The 17,566-nt window shown below is 43.9% G+C and overlaps 1 protein-coding gene and 1 long non-coding RNA gene across 2 annotated transcripts in view; one reads left to right on the top strand and one right to left on the bottom strand.

Moving 5' to 3' along the window:
- Positions 1 to 17,566, top strand: part of LOC118084301 (uncharacterized) — a 41,001-nt gene that overhangs the window by 11,747 nt on the left and 11,688 nt on the right. The gene's annotated exons all lie outside the window — the stretch shown is intronic.
- CHRDL1 (chordin like 1) overlaps positions 9,578 to 17,566 on the bottom strand; it is a 48,652-nt gene continuing 40,663 nt past the window's right edge. Inside the window, exons 11-12 of the mRNA XM_060270531.1 lie at positions 16,830 to 16,919; positions 9,578 to 12,853 (exon numbers count right to left, since the gene is read on the bottom strand). Coding sequence (XP_060126514.1) covers positions 12,723 to 12,853; positions 16,830 to 16,919 — 221 coding nt within the window. The 3' untranslated portion in view covers positions 9,578 to 12,722. The remainder of the gene's footprint in view (positions 12,854 to 16,829; positions 16,920 to 17,566) is intronic.

The following is a 17,566-nucleotide window of genomic DNA, read 5'->3' as shown; positions in this document are numbered from 1 at the left end:
GAACATAATGACTTAACACCACAGAAGGGTAACGTTTCCTTAAATAATTTGCCTAAATAGCCGGCACATGGCTGAAAGTAATGCCAACATTTAAAAAAGAATGAACTGACTAGCAGGAAAATTCGCAAAAATAGCTGTGCTGTCAGCAGGGCCAGTCCAAGACATTTCGGCGACTAAGACAAAACCATCAAATGCATCCCTTCCTGCCATGCAACCTGACTAGAGTACATTTCCCACATTTATATAGCACCAAGCACTCGCCAGCAATTTGGCATCTCCACAGTGCTGAGTGCCTGATAGCAATTATAATAAAGAAAGAGGAATATTTCCATGGTTGTACAACAGCAAGCCCTCTCCAGCCCCTAGGCAGCATAGCCAGTGGTCAGGGATGACGTAACACTGAAGAGTCAGTGTGGTGTCACGATTAGAGTGTTGTACTAGCTCCTGGAAGAACAGAGTTCAACTCCCCATTCAGCTATGAAGTTCACAGTAATAACAGTAAATTAAATCACAGTTACCCAGTAACGTGCCACTCTGGTTTAATGGAATGCCAGGAATGAAGCGCAAAACAGGTGAGCAAGGGAACAGAAGAGCATACCACTTTTACTCTTGTTACTGGGTTGATAAACCAAGACTTTGTATGAATCTCAGCTCGTTCGCATTTCCACTTGTCCTGTGACTTCCACAGGCGTGAGCAGTTTTGCCTTTGCCCCACTGCTTTCCCCTGGAAAACCCACTCTTTAGTGATAAATCTGAACAAACAGCAATGGATTGCCATTTGTTCTGATTCCACGCTAAACAGTGGGTTTTCCCAAGGGAAAGCCGCAATGTAAACTGAAATATGGGTAAGCCCCCAGTCAGTGAGAGCTGGCAGAAATGGAGTCAAAGTGACCCAAAGGACAGCACACTTGGAGATCCTTGATATCTTCCTTTTTTTAAAAAAAGAAAGGAACAACTCCCCATTCCCTTGGCATATGTGTCAATGGCACTGCAGTCTTTTGAAATCATTATAGATTTTATTATAGAGATTGTAAAACTATCATGTCCAGACTGACATGCATCTTTTGTTTTAATTCTCCCTCTTCTAATGATGGCACAATTTTAAAGCTCCCCCCACTCCCGCTTGTAATAGGAATAAAAGGTATCATTTACTTCAATGGCCAAAGAAAGGCTTTTTCCAGGATTTCTAAAAACACTTTCCAGTTGACTCACTGTTAACTTTTTTTTTTAGTCTTTCTTTTTTGGAGTTGGGATAGGAGATGAGAAAAGAGGTGGAACATGGTTTGCTTTCCCTGGTTTTTATATTATACTGGCTAACCCACCCCAAGAAATCAGGGTCTCTAGGCATGGTGTTAATGCTGGTGGCACTTTGAAAGACAGACGTGGGTAGACAGCCAGCCTATATAATCCTTCCTAGGCTGCCTTTAAAGGTCTATAAAATGTAATAAAGGAAAGAGTCTCATTAGTTGGCGGTAGGGGGGCTGATTGCATTGCCGGCCACACTCAGTTTACAGCTGCCTCGTATGCAACTGTTTACCCACACAGCAAGACATGGGCTTAATTCACTAAGTAGATATACCATTTTTATTTTCTTACCTAGTGCATCTTGTTCCATATTACCTAGCATGTATCTCAGACTGCAATCCTAAACCCACCTACCTTGGAGAACACCTTTTGAATTCCCTTCCAGCTCTAAAACTCTATGGTTCTATAAGACTTCTGATTAGACATGATAAGGATTACTGCCTAAGTGAGACCGCTGGTCTTTGTCTCATTTCATAAGTCTCTTTTGTGTTTGAATGCATGTTCATTTGGGATGCACTCATCAGAATGTCATTTCTGACTATGGGGGAGCATAGGAGATTCTCAGGGAAGTCTGAAGGTCTGCTTCTGTACATATTCTGTGGCCCCTTTGGGGCAGAAACACTTTTCTTCCTTTCTCATAATACTGGGACTTGTGAACATCCCACGAAGAATGTTGGAATATTCAGGACAGATAAAATATAGGACTCCTTCACACAGCACATAGTTAAACTATGGAACTCACACCTACAGGAGGCAGTGGTGGCCACCAACTTGGATGGCTTTAAAAGAAGTTTAGACAAATTAAGGGAGGGCAAAGCTACCAATGGCTGCCAGCTGTGATGGCTATGTTCTACCTTCACTGTCATATTGGCAGTATGTCTCTGAATACCAGTTGCTGGAAATTACAGGTGGGCAGAGTGATGTTGCACTCATGTTTTGTTTTGGGGCTTCCAACAAACATGTGGTTGGCCACTGTAAGGAAAGACTGCTGCACTAAATGAGTCATTGACCTGACTCAGCAGGCTCCCCTTCTGTTCTTCTGTTCATACAGACTGACTTGAACTACATTGGAGAACCAACAGGAAGTAAAGCCTAAAAGCAAGTTATCTACTTTACCAAAAAGTTAGTTTGCCTTTCTGTCTGTTGCCGCACCCACCCACCGGTTCAGGTAAATTTTGCTTTACTCCCAATTAAAACAGCATACTGAGTATTGAGAGTAGGGAACAAGTGTGCTAGCTCCACCCTTCATTCCTGATGCCCTCCACAAGTTGGAGGGCTACCTTCTTCACCAGGGAGCTGTTCTATCATGTAGCTTCCCTTGCATGACACAGAACCCTGGAAAATCAGGGTTCCACATTCCAGAGCAGGCATTCTAGAGCACTGCAGGCAGAGGGCAACCAAGAAGGCAAATGTGGTGGGATCTCCACTCCCACATCTCTGCTCTCCCTCATGTAGTGATTTCATTCTGAAGACTAACACGTGAAAGGGGATGCCATTAACATCACTTCTAGCTTGGGCCAGAGGGTAGAGAGGCCTTGGGAAGTAAACAACTGGAAAGTTAGGGGCAAATCCTGGAGGAAATTGGGAAGGCAGGAGTGGATACAAGATTGGTTCTGGAGAGTGTAGGGAAGGGCAAAGATGAAATCTGACAAAGTTCTGATCACTGACAGGACTTTGATTTTACTGGATTTTCAGACACTTATACAGGCTGATACAACATTGGGTGTGATTTTATTTTTTTAAGTCATTGGATCAGCAAAATACTGGCTGTGTTAACAAACAACGAGAAAGCTGATCAGAGCAGCAGAGGATTAATTTCATGCACAAATTAACAGTCACCGTTGGCTGCAGTAACAGAAAAGGCTTGCTTACGTACCAGTATCTGTTGTGCAATTAAGCAGATCCCTCCACTACCTTTTTTAAAATTTTTACATCAACTCTTGATTATATATTTGGGATTAGGATTACTTCCCCCCTGCTGCCTGCCCAACATGTAATAAATCTATTTCTTCTTCATCATAAACCAGCTGGGAAAAGAGCCACTGTGCTTGAAGCTGTTTGTCTGCTTTTAGCGGCTGACACATTAGCTCTTTTATGTTGTGAAATAAGTCTTCTTTTTCTTAACATCAGCCAGGCCTGGTACATAAACCTCTTGCCCTGAGGGAGGCCTTACCTTTGACTGCTTAAGTGGCAATGTTTTTGAAATTCCACCCGAGAGCTAAACTGGGCTTATGATCATCCCAGGATGCATTGCACCCATGCTGATGGCACAGGGCCTGCGGGGACAAGGTGAAATGATGCTGGCAAAATCCTCAAATTCTGTAAATTGTATTTCCACTTACACTGGCTTACAGGTGATTTCAATTGTACAAACACAGATTGGCCTTTCCTCAGATATATCACTTCAGGCTGTAGTCATAGTTGTGGGAAGCTTCCTATGTATCGTTGTAAAAAACTACAGTCATACCTCGGTTTAAGTATGCCTCGGTTTGAGTATTTTCAGTTTAAGTACTCCACGGACCTGTCCGTATTAATCTACTTTCCATTACTTTCAATGGGAAAGTTCGCTTCAGGTTAAGTACGCTTCAGGTTAAGTACGGACTTCCAGAACCTATTACACTCATTCTTCGGGTTAAGTACGCTTCAGGTTGAGTACTCTGCGGACCCGTCTGGAACACATTAATCCACTTTCCATTACTTTCAGTGGGAAAGTTCGCTTCAGGTTAAGTGCGCTTCAGGTTAAGTACAGACTTCCGGAACCAATTTTGTTTGTAAACTGAAGTACCACTGTAAAGCAAATTCTCTCTGCATGCCAGCAGCCAGAAAAACAACATCTCATCAGGAAGGAGGCTAGGCTACAACATCATACATACATACATACACACATACATACATACATACATACATACGGTGCATGCATGCATGCATACAGTACATACATACATACATACATACATAGTTATAGCCCAGCCTTCATCAAATGGTCCCTGGGTCTCTGACTTACAGAAACATCACACTTAAAATAAGCACAATGTTCATTTAAAATAATAAAGTAAAACTACAAACACCACCAATAGGAAGATAACAAAACAGGGGGACAGAACTGCAGTGCTCAGCCATGCACAGGAATATAGGAAGATAGGAAACACCTATGCAAACAAAGGCCTGGGCAAATATGTGTGTCTTGACCAATCATTGAAAAAGCATATGGTGATGGCCCAAGAAGCATCCATTCAAGAAATGGGGAGTCACCATGGAGAATGCCCTCTCATGTGTCACCACCCCTTGAACCACAGAGGGTGGTAGCACTTCCAACAGGCAGGTCATTATGGGAGGAAGCACTTTCAGATAAACCTCTCCCCTTGACTTTCTAGCTTTTCATTCAAAGTAAATGGAGGTTCTGTATGGTTGTTTTCAGCATGGAGGAGTACTCATGAAGGACCATACTATGTATTATTCCTACCTATTTGACTCCATATTTAGTCCTGCTGCTAAATTGGGTTAAAAAGCAAGGATGCTGGGTTAAGTGACATCTGCTGTCATTGGCTGCATTCACACAGCAGTTTATTCCATTTCCCTGATGTTTCTCAAACAGTTAATTTCTGCATTATATTTGAGTATAAAACACAGCTTAAAAGCCACTTCTGGAAATATAGCACAATACTGTATAGGGCACGTTTAGCTCTTATTTCTGTGTTACTTGTTTTCAGAACAATCTGTTTGCAAATAACACGGAAATTAGCACTAAATTGCAATTATAAATACGTATTGTAAGAACAATATATTAACAGTTACGGTAACTATTCCGAAACCAAAGTACTTTTTTGTTTGTTTGTTTACATAGAGGAAATTCAGATTCTTTGATTGTATGGGGCACAATAGAATTGAACAAGTTTCCTCCAATAAATATCTGGGCATATGGTTTCATGAAACTGTAAGGGTGGAGGGTATGGGGGAAATATGCCAGGACCAACGTGGAACAAAAACAATTTTCTAAAAGGATGGGAAATTTCTTCCAGTAGCTATCCAGGTTTATAAAGCCAAATATTATTTTTGGGGCACAAACTTGGTTTCCTGATTTTAAGCATTCATTCAAAGGAACTAAAACTCCACCCCCTTAAGGTTAATATTCAACATTTCAAGGCATGCCACTTGAGCCACCCTTAATCTGGAAGCCAGCCTGAACTCTTTAAAGTGCCTAGCATGGATTTATTCTATTCATTTTTTGGCTTTGCTGCTATCTTGTGTTTACTCCTAATGCCTTGGCTTCTAAGGTAAGGTTACCATATTTTTTTCAATGAATCCGGGGACACTTTAAATACATGCATACATGCATACATGCACACATGCATACATGCATACATGCATACATACATGCATACATGCATACATACATACTACCGGTACATGTTCGGGATGTTGATGCTGCAGCGATGGCAGTGGCAGAGGGGTGGCAGCCACCTTGACCTCAACCACCATGTTTTCCCTTCTTCTGAGGCTTCTGTCTCCTTTCTCCATGAGCCTGAGCAGCCCTTGAGTTGTTGGTTCGGTGGTGGTGGTGGGGAAGTGGTGCGCGGTGGGTCAGGCATGGAAGGCAGAGAAGGAGGGCCAAGAGCGGTGGCGGCGAGGCTCAGGCAGTGCGATGCCTCCCTTCCCATCGGAGCAGCCCCAATCCCATTCCTACTTGTGTGCAAGCAGGAGAGGGCAAGGATCCCTCAGCTGGGAAGCGAGGCTTCACACTGCCTTTTGGAGCAGCCCCATCCCAACTCCTACTTGCATGAAAGCAGGAGGGGGCAGGGATCTCTCAGGCAGCACGATGCCTCCCTTCCCATCAGAGCACCCCCAATCCCATTAGTACTTGCATGCAAGCAGGAGGGGGCGGGGAAGGGAGGCTTCCTGTTGCCTAATTGAGATATCCCTGCCCCCTCCTGCTTGCACACGAGCTCTGATAGGCAGCATGAAGCCTCCTTTCACAGCTTAGTTGCTGGGGTCAAGGAAGGTGGAGGCAGCCCAGAAGCTGCATCTTAGAGCCCCTGCACCACCATCATATGGGGACTTCCAAGCAGCTCCTGAAGCCAGCCAGATCCAACTGCTCTAGGCTGCTGAGACTGCCGCTGCTGCGTTTCCCGGGGACATTAGATGAAATCTGCAGACATTCCGGGGATGGAATTTGTCCGGGGACTTATTCGCAAATCTGGGGACTGTCCCCAGGAAACAGGGAAGTCTGGTTACCCTATTTTAAGTTAATGTTCTGTTCTTTTGAATCACATTGGCTGAAGGCTGTGGTGCAAAAGGTCACTTCAAGGGTTTTTCACCTTCTTACCTATTAACTCGGGTTCTAAAGGGTGCCAAATCAATTGTTTAACAGAGGCTTTCTGGATATAGATTTCCAAGCGCCCCAAGGAATTGCACAGGGATCCTGCTTCCCCCAGTGGATGTGGCAAATCCACACCGTGATCAACTCCCGCCTCGAAACCAATGTACTCACTGTGGAAGGATGTGTGGGTCCAGAATAAACCGTGTTTATGGAAGACAATCTTACTTGGCTACAAGTGATCGCCAATGAAGAGAAGAAGCAGAAGCAGAAGCAGAGATTGATTGCCATATTTGGGATGGTAAACTATGTATCCCTGAATGTAGGAAGGTTTTATTTTTGGCAAATTCCTTCCAATTTGTTAGAAGGTAGGTACCCAAGGAACTATAGATGCTGCCCTTGTAACAATGTTGAGATGGAGTCTATCTTCCATGTCCTTTTCTGGCAAGGAGTTAGGAAAGACCTAATAGATCCCATTATACAGTCACTGCATGGCCACTCTTCTGAGTCTCTTATGGTCAGTTTGCTCCAGAGCTCCAGTCATGGGGCAAGTGGCAAAGTTTTTGACTACGTCCATCCTTACTAAGCCACTTATGACTCTATATCTAATCTATTTATCTATCATCTGTATCTATATCTATCATCTATCTATCTATCTATCTATCTATCTATCTATCTATCTATCTATCTATCTATCAAACATCTGAAGGCAGCCCTGTTTAGGGAAGTTTTTAATATGTGACTTTTTAATGTATTTTAATCTTGTTGGAAGCTGCCCAGAGTGGCTGGGGAAACCCAGCAGGATGGGTGGGGTACAAATAATAAATTATTGTTATATTATTGTTTTTATATCTATTATCTCTCTCTCTCTCTCTCTCTCTCTCTCTCTCTCTCTCTCTCTCTCTCTCTCTCTCTCTCTCATCCACACACACACACACACACACACACACACACACACACACACACACAGCATTATGATTCTGTGTTTTTCAGTTGTATTAATGTGTACTTTTATTACTTTTAGTAATTGTCGATTTTTATAAAATTAAATGGTCTGTTGAATGCAAATCAAGTGTTGATGATGATGACTACTGCACTGCACTGCATTGTTTGTGGGGCTGCCTTTGAAGACAGTTCAGGAACTACAGCAAGTGCAAGAGGTGCTAGTTTTATTGTTAATTGAGACAAGAAGGCACAAGTTCTAGCCTGACTGCACTGACTGCTGATTTTGTTGGACCCAGTTCAAACAGCTGTTTTTGACCTTCTATGGCTCTGGGCCCTGGTACCTGACATCGCCTTTCCCCATATGAACTTTCCTAGACCCTGATATCATCAACTGAGGCCCTTCAGGGAGGTCTGGTGAGTAAAACTGAGAGAACAGGCCTTCTCTATATTAGTAACCCATCTACAGAATGCTCTACCCAAGGAGGTCATCTGGCATCAACTTTATTTATCATTTGGTACCCAGCGAATATGTTGTTGTTTTTCCACATATTTGGGTAGCATCAATGAATGGATGATTTACTCCGGTTATGTTTCAATATGTTTATGTATATTTATTACTGTTTTACATTCCTGTTGTAAATCACTTTGGGACTTTTGTTGTGGGAAGCGATTCATAAATTCAATAAACCAAACCCAGCTTGCCTTTCATTGGTCACCAGCAGTCAGTGACTAATATGGCTCATGGCGTTGTGGTGATGACCAAACAGAGGGGGAAGTTATGCATGTCTCCCTCAGTTCCTTAGAGGAAAGACCAGGATAGATAATGGAAAATGTTTGGCTCATTCTGCAGACAAAGAATACATTAAGTAGGTGTTGGTTCTGAGAAACCGTCAAGATTAGAATATGTGTTGCCTCTTTTGTGTCAAAGACTGCTTTACAAAATGGCAACTGTCTAAGACAATGAAATTGCACGTTAGGCCCATCCCCAAAGAAACTTTCCTGTTTGGAACAACTTCAAGTTTATTAACTTATAAAAGTGATAGAACAAATACATAAATAATGGTTACAAGTATGTGTCTTGGGAAGTGGGTGGGGAGAAGCCCAACCTAAACCCAGGCTATGGTGTATATTTGTTAATCTTAAGCAAACTCACTATATTGGTGCTTCCTTTTCCTTTAAAAGTTGTTATCATACAAATAAATACACAGTCTGAACCCCACCTTTCTTGTCACAAATACAGAAAGTAATTCACTTTTCTTTCAAAAATAAAAAATAAGTACTGTACACTTTCCATGAACGTCCCACTTCACAGTGGTATACTCCAGAAATAGGTATACCACACCTTATCTGCTAATAATTAGGCCTAAGTGCTCGTTAAGTTTCCACTGAGAGATGTGTTTGATGCTCCAGATTTATACTTCAGTGTCTGGGAAGAATCACTTTGTAGACCACTCTGGCTGTGGTGGGCCTAAATCCAACAGCGCCGTCTTAAGCGCCCCTGTCGCCATGGTGTGCCGGATCTCTCCGGCGCCCTTCCGCCCCGTTTCCCAGCGCGGTGGGCGGGTGGGCGCGGCACTGCTGCGCGGCAGGCGGGCAGGCACAGCGCGATCTCTCCGGCGCCCTCCCGCCCCGTTCCCCAGCGCGGTGGGCAGATGGGCGCCACGCGCAGCGGACCGGCGGACCGGCCGGCCAGCGGGCGGGCGCAGCTCGCGGCGCCCTCCTGGTGGGCCGGCGCCATGGTGCCCTGCGCCACCGGGGGTCTACGTAGAGCCGGGCCTGAAATCCAACGCTTCTCTTCTGTTCACAAAACAACTACCACTTCACAACATAACTTCCCCTTCCTCTCCTCCCTGCTACAACTCCCTCATGCAAAATCTGTTCCAGAGGGTTTTTTGGGGGGGCTCCTCTGGAACAGTCTTTGTGTGTGTATGGGGAGAAGCGGAGGAAGGGGAGGTGGGGTGTTGGATACAACTCCAGCATTGCACCTGACAAAGTAGGCCTTCGGCTATGACAGCCCACACAGCAGACTTCAAATGTGCACCAGCTGTTGCTGTAACTTTACTGTGACACAGGAAGGTGCCTTCTGCCGAGTCAAACCATCAAGTTCAGTATCCTCTACAACAAGGGCAAGACAGGTTGCTGGACTACAGCTTCCACATCCCTGACCATAGGCCATGCTAGTTGAGGGGTGATGGGAGCTGCAGTCCAATAGCATCTGGTGGGCTCCACATTGTCTATCCCTTGGCAATGACTCTCCACAGATTCAAGCAGGAGTCCCACCCAGTCCAGTCTTACCTGGAGCCTGAACCCAGGGACTAAACTTGGAATAAAGTGTGAGTTCTACCACTAAGGTAGGGCCCCTTCCTTGCTGTGGCATTTGCCAGTTTTGCTGAGCGCTACCTTCCTGAACTGAACCAAACCTAAAATATTCATCAGCTCATACCTTCCGTTTTACATGGTGTCAAATAATGGACAGAAGCTGATGGCAAGGAGGTTGCTTAGAAAGCCATGTGTGCAAATGATATAGCAGTAAAGCCATTAGCATAGCTCAGGGGTGGCCAACTCCCAAGAGGCTTCAATCTACTCACAGAGTTAAAAACTGGCTGTGATCTACCCCCTTTTTTGGGGTTCAGGTCAAAGTTCTTGAGCTTTTTTTTTAGGAAGGAGGAAGGTCCATTGGGGGGGGGGTTCGGGTCAAAGTTGTTGAATTTTTGCAGGGAGGAGATAAAATGTTCAGGTTTTTTTTAGGGGAGCCACAGTTGTTCCGCTTCTTTGGGGGGAACCAATGATCTACCAGTGAACTACCGCAGACGTCCAGTGATCTACCGGTAGATCATGATCTGCCTGTTGGACATGCCTGGTGTAGCTGAATGCATGAAGCAGGAACTGGTATAGTTAAAAGGATTGGTGGGAATGTGGCCTGCAGTTCTGGCAAGAAATGATGCTTCCTTCCCCAGGCCAAACTGGGAGCTCTTCCAGAAATACTGTTTACAGCACTATACCTACTGTTACTTCTTGTTTTCTTTCTGGAGTGAAATTGTAGCAGACTGCCAGATTGGTCACTTGTCATTGTTCTTTGGAGGTTGATATCATGTTTTCACACTGAGAAAAGTTCTGTGCCTGTAGCCACACCTCTTCCATTCTCTTGTTCCACCAACCAGTAAATCTCAGAATTATGAGCAGAAATACAAGTTACTGAGAGGCTTTTTGCAGCTGGGGTGTCTGTCTGTGTGGATGTAGGTATGGTATATAACACTTGGAATTCTGACTCTATGGGAATTTAGGAGTATAGGCAGCAAGAACTACAGTACTTGAATTCACTGTTTCAGACTGAGCTATCCTCTAATTTAGTGTCACCGTATCAAAAAGGATAGAGAAAATACGGGAAACAGAAACTGCTGAAACCCACCCCCCCAAAAAAAAAGAATTTGGGAAATTGCATGACACCTTCCTCACAGTGCAGATATTGCAGAACTGTTCCAGAAATTCCACAAATGCTGGAAATTTTGTGACAGAAGAAAAAGTAGTATTGATGACTGCAATGTTGCAGAATAGCAATGGAATGACAATGATGCCATGTGGAAACATGCAGAAAAATCTGGAAAAACAGCAGTTGACTGGAAGGTTCCCTAATGATACTAGTTAGCAATTTCGTGAATGTATTTTTTAAAGACTAAATAGCAGAAACATGTATGTCAAGGAGCTGCAACTCTTCATTTCCCAGCTACCCAATGCATAGGATTGGGACCCCTGGTCTACCATTTACTCTTTAAAAAATCATTCACAAAATGCACCATTTCTTTTTTTCCTCTTCTCCACCCCTGCAGAGCATCATAAACAGTTTAAAGTTCTTCATGTGCTCCAGGGATTATGACTTCATTAAGGCTGCTTAGCGGCCAGAATGCATGCTAAAGGGGACCACTGGAAAACAGCTTTGAGCTACCTATACCGAGTTGGAAATGAGTGAAAATGATTTAAAAGGGAGCCTTTCCTTCAAATTAGTAGAAAAATAGAGTAATTTGTGCTAATGTCTGCTATTTCAACAGAACAGGAAAACTAGGCATTACATGCTCATGCACGCAACAATACCCTGATGCCAGTTTTTGGAAAGCAAGGTTAAGAGTGGAGAAGCAGAGGAAGGGACAGGGAGTGCTTAAACTAAGGTCAGAGAACCTCAGGTCCAGAGGCAAATTATGCCCCGCCCCTGCCTCTCTGTCCCTTGGAACTCTCCTCAGGCTACACTCCCATCACCCTGCCCTACACTCTCCTCCAGTTCTGTTGCCTGGCTGGAATATGTCCCATGAACTGTAAAAATGTCCTTGGCTTGCTTGGATAGAGAGATGCAGGCCCAGAAAGCAGCATGGCTGGACTGGAGCCTACTCTGTGAAGGTAAGAGTCACATCCATCACCACATCCGCCCATGGCAAGTTGCGCATGTGGAAATGTAACCCTTCAGCTGAAAAATGTTCCCTGCATCTGGCTTAACCCTTTCATCACCAGCCATTTTTTGATGATGATGTCTAAAATCATTTCTCCAAGCTACTTCCACCCGGGCAGGGGTGGGTGTTTTCCACATGTGTGTTTATGAGGGATAAGCACCTTTCCTGCCTGCCTGCCTGCCCCCACTCTTGAAGCTGCTTTGCTCTTAAAACGAAACAAAACAAGACCTGCATCAAGGCAGTATTGTACATTTTAACATGTAATGTGTCATTAGCCCCAGAGGCACTGTGCCAAAAGCCATGGTACCTGTTAGTTTGAAATCTCACTTTATATTCCAAGCTCTCCAATATTGCTGTCAGAGTCATTTCCAGATCTGCATAAAGAACATTTTCATTTTTGTTGTTAGGCCTTTTCCTTGATCATTAAGCTTGCCAGATCTAATTACTATTATTATTTTTCCCAAACCAGTAAAGCCACGGCCCTTTACACGAAGCTAAACCCTCCTGTTGTCTCCTGCCAGTAACACAGCCTCCTAAGTCTTTTGGAGAGATACTGAAAAGCCTGAGACAGATCTACATGAAGGAGCAGGTTACATTGGGCATGAGATGAATATTGACTCGCATTATAAGTTTGGCTTTTAGGGCTTTTAGGAGAAGCAGATTAAGCCCGCAGTCCAGCTGCAGATCCATGCCTTCATTGGCTCTCTGGCGTTTCTCTCTTAGCAGTGGTCCTTCTCAGACTTCTCCAGGTACAAAACTTTTACCAAATCTTCCAGCTCTGTCCTGCACACCCGAGCTTCACACATTTGACTTATCTGAGCTTCTCCTTCACTGAATATTTTCCACTGGCCTAAAACAAAGCACAAACAAATATTTCACTTCAAACAAATATGTTACAGCACAGGGAAGCTTTTTATCACATGGAAGCACACCTGAACCCCAGAAGGTTGATGGGAAGAGCCTCTATATGTTCATGTCTTTCCTAAGAGAATTGTCATCCTAAAGACATTTGGGTCTCACTGGTTTACATTAGTATTGCACAGTCCCCCAAAAGATCATGGAAACTGTAGTTCGCCCCTTATAGAGCTACAGTTCCCAGTGCCCTTAACAAACTACAGTTTCTGGGATTCTTTGGGAGAAGCCATGTGCTTGAAATGTACGCTGTTGATGTGACCTATAGTTATCTTTGGAGGAGGACATGGCTGCCTGTCTGGAAGCTTGAATAGCAGCACTTCTGCTAAGAGGTGAGGAAACACACGGCAACATTTTGTTGTAGATATAATACCAATGAAATAACTACATATTGACTCAAACCACAAGGTTCAAGGAGTCAGTCCATCCATTCAGTTGCCTAACATCAGCTCTAGAACTGTGAAGTGCAGTGAGACTGAGAGATGTATGTGCAATGGTAAACTTTACATGCCTACTTTGCTATTCTTTGCTGTAGCCTTGATGTCAAACTAGGCATTATTTGGGAAGCCCTTGAATAAAATCTCTTGTGGGTTTGTTTCAAAGGCATTAATAATGGCTACAGACAGAAAACAGAGAAAATCCTGTTTGCTATTTGTTCTTTCCTACAACTAACTGTGGAAACATATGAAGCAATGCATAGACAGAGGCAGGTGCTTTCCTTTTTGCATCATGCTCATTCAGTGCAATCTATTTGGATACCTCCAAGGTCTTCTGTACACAGCAAAAAAATAATAATCCAGAGATTGCAATTTGAGAGCAAAGGCATCTGGCGGCACAGACATGGAATTCTAGGGTGTTCTAGCTCTTGCTGACTATCTCTGGTCAGATTACAATTTGGCTCTAGGGAACTGTGTATCCCACCCACTTTCTACATATCAGAAATTCCTGGAAGAGATCAGTTAAGAAGGCTTAATTTTGCCAGTCATTCTTGACTTTCAGTAGGCTTCAGCTTTTGACTCACTCCACGTACATGTAAACAAATCAGAGGCTGAAAAGAATCAAGGGTTTGATTGTCTAGTACCACTGATCATGTAAACAGCCCCTTGATTCACACAAATGAAATAAGGATCAGAATATTTTCAAAAGTTGCAGCCTTGGAAATTTTCTTGGTATGGTCAGATTGTGGGCTTCTCTAGACAACCTGTTTATTGAGCACCCACCAGGGCCGGATTTAGATGAAATGAGGCCCTAGGCTACTCCACTTGTGAGGCCCCTCCCAATCCCCCACCCTCACGAATAGAAGAAAATAGAAGAGTGTTATAAACAAAATTGAGTGAAGCCAAGGATGATGACGGGTATTTAAAATTCTGCAATTCACAATTTCTCCTCTAAAGGACATAAGATATTATTGTTAAACTAGTGTATTTCAGCCCGTTTAATAACAGGCGCTAGAACATCCTGGGGTTCGGAGAAGCGCTTGCGCAGCGCTTCTCCGAACCCTGGGACCTGTTCCTTGCTGTCGGCGGCAGGGGGACAGGAACGGAGGAGGAGAAAGCGCTGCCTTCTCCTCCTCCGTTCCTCTCCCGCAGCCGCCGACAGGAAGAAGACATCCCAGGGTTCGGGGAAGCGCTTGCGCAGTGCTTCTCCGAACCCTGGGACCTGCCCTTGCTGTCGGTGGCAGGGGGACAGGAACGGAGGAGGAGAAAGCGCTGCGTTCTCCTCCTCCATTCCTCTCCCCCAGCTGCCGACAGGAAGGACGCGCGCACTTTCCCCCCCCCTGCCTCCTCCAACCGCCGCTCCTCACGGCCAGGGAGGGTTGTGAGGAGGCCTTCGCCGACCTCCACCCTCGCTTCCCTGACGTGCCCTGCAGTGAGGCGGTGTCTGGCGGGAGCGGAGGTTAGAGGAGGCGGGGGGGGGGGGAGAGTGCGCGCGCGCAGTCTCTGCTGTCCAATCCCTGTATCCCTGGGGCACATGCGCAGTGACCCAGGGACACACGGGACAGCTTGGACGCAGGGACAACTTGGACTTTATTATATAGGATACCATGGTGATTTTAAAAAATGCATAAATGTTAAAACTGACACTGAAAAACTTTTGCAATAACTGAACTTTGTAAAAACTTTTGTGGAATAAGCATTAATTTTTAGGAAAATGAAGTGGTAATGTTATTCTTAAAAAAACACACACATTGAGTTTACAAATTATATTGCCTGGGAAGTGTAAATAATATGATCATGGTTACCTGACAGTGTGGCACTTTTATCATTAAACAGTCGTTAAACAGCCATTAAACTGTTGTCATTAAACAGTCAGTTTTAAAATACATATTAAGAAGTAAACTACAAACATCAAATACAGTAAGACTAAAAATATCTTTCCCTAGCCTTCCTTATAGCAAAATCATCCAAAACTTCATCAAAATTTGTTGGTCTATGTTTGTCACTTTCAATGTGCAAAATGCTTTTTTCTCAACCTCATCAAAATATTTTCTAATTTTCCTTTAAAAAATCCAGAAGAGAGCTGTACAAACTTGCACAAGAACTCAATAACAGGCCTGATTTCTGAAGGGCTTTGCTGAAAACGACCTAGCACATGGGTCCAAAAATAGGCCCCCACTGGCTGGCCCTGAGTCTCATAGTTGCTGGACCCGAGCTGCCCTGCCCTTGCATGAAGTCTTGGGTTTGCAATTTTGGGAGACGGGAAACTGCCTGCTGGGGGGTGGGTGGGCGGGCCGCGGAAGCCCCTTAGATTTAGAGGCCCTAGGCTTCAGCACTGGCACCCATCTTGATTTGCTTGCAGAAAACTTCTGTGGAAGTTAGATTATATCCCATCTAGATCAAGCACCCATTCTGATTTGTTTGCCTTGTGAATATATGACAAAGGACATCCTGACTTGCTTGCTGGGTGTTTATAGGTCTTCCTATTATTTGTTCACACTTTCTAATGCATTTCTGTCTTACTTTCTAAACTGCAAAAAGTCAGATTCTTTTTTAAAAAGTGGTTTTGTTTTGCTAGGGTGACAAAGTCTTTAACTGTGAAAATCTAAAGTTCTGATACATGCTTAAATTTCTCCCACAAAATAGTGACAATGTGGAAGCACCCTTTATCAAGACATTGGCAAGCAAAATTAATTTGCTTGATGTGCTAGTTCATATAAGCACACAAGAAGAGCCTTCTGGATATCCTCAATGACCCATCATCCTGTTCTCACAGTGACCAGCGAGGCATGCAATCAGGATTCAAACACAAGATCACCCTTCCCCTCCTGTGATTTCCAGCAACTGGTATTCAGACACATTACTGCCTTCAACTGTGGGCTGTGGCATCTCCACTACAGCCAGTAGTCATTGATAACCTTCTCCTCCATGAATTTGGCTAATACTTTTTTTAAAAAATCATCCAAGATGGTGGCCATCACTGCTTCCTGTGGAAGAGAGTTCCAAAGTTCACCTATGCGCTACATGGAGAAGTACTTGCTTTTGTCATTCCTAAATTTCCCAGCATTCGGCTTCAAGTTCTATTGTAACAAGACAAGGAGAAAAAACATTTCTCTAGCCACTTTCTCCATGCCATGCATAATTTTATAAATGAGGGCTGCCATACATCCAGATTTTCACTTTTTGCAATACGGCAACCCTATATAAACATCTGTCATGATCATTTTGCTTTATGTCCCAAAACGATCAGATCCGAACCTCTCAGGGACTATGGCACGGTTAATCTAATTAGTAAATTGAGGATGTAACCCTACGCACACATTGAGATCAGTGGGACTTACTTCAGACTGAAGATATAAAGGTCCAGGTTCTGCGTATGGAATGTGTGTCTGTGTGTTTGCGTGTGCGTGTGCGTAGGATAACATATTTCTTCAAAACTAAGTTTTGGTGAAAAATCAAAGAAAGTGTTTGACTTACTCAATGTGGTCTTTGTGATCTGCTTGAAGTGGCGTAGTTCGCTGAACTCATCCTTGGATACTGTTTCCTTGTCAAAGTGGCTCAGGATACCTGCAGCAAATGGTTAGAAGAGTACACTCAAGAACCACCTTCTGCTTCTTGACACCAGGCCTTGCACAACTTGATCGCACAGCTTGAACCACCCGCGAACTGCACCATATTGTGCAGCAATTGGGCACCAGTAATTATCAGGATTTTTGATAGGCTTTAAATGTTTCCATTTGCTCCAGTGTCAAACAGAATCATCTCATACAGACAGATCTGACAACAGGCTTTCCTCGCTTTATCCACAAAGCTTCAGCTCACCCTGGCTTGACTAAAAGCAAATCTCTTATCAATTGTGGGCTGGGGGAGCAGGTCTGCATATTTTCTGCTAAAATGTTTTAACAAGTTAGAAAGAAGTCAAAACATACAGGGGTTCAACACAACCCTGTGTACCTTGTAAAAACCAACAAGCCAACCAAACAACAACCAAGTAGACTTTGAAGAGTGCCTACCCTTGTTTGCCCATGAAAAGTTGTGTCAGAATAAAGTGGTTAGTCTGTTAAGGGGACACAACTCATTTTAGTGCCAGATGCAGAAACTTGTTTTTATATCACATTTGGAGGTGGTGCAGGGGGAGTGGGGAGACATTAACCTAGATCATGGGTTTCCAAAAATTTTGGACCAGAGGGCAATAGTTTTGGACCCATCACAGA

This window comes from Zootoca vivipara, chromosome Z (genome assembly GCF_963506605.1).
Source record: "Zootoca vivipara chromosome Z, rZooViv1.1, whole genome shotgun sequence".
NCBI classification, from domain to species: domain Eukaryota; kingdom Metazoa; phylum Chordata; class Lepidosauria; order Squamata; family Lacertidae; genus Zootoca; species Zootoca vivipara.
The sequence above is the reverse complement of the archived record's forward strand: the minus strand, read 5'-3'. Positions and strand labels throughout refer to the sequence as shown.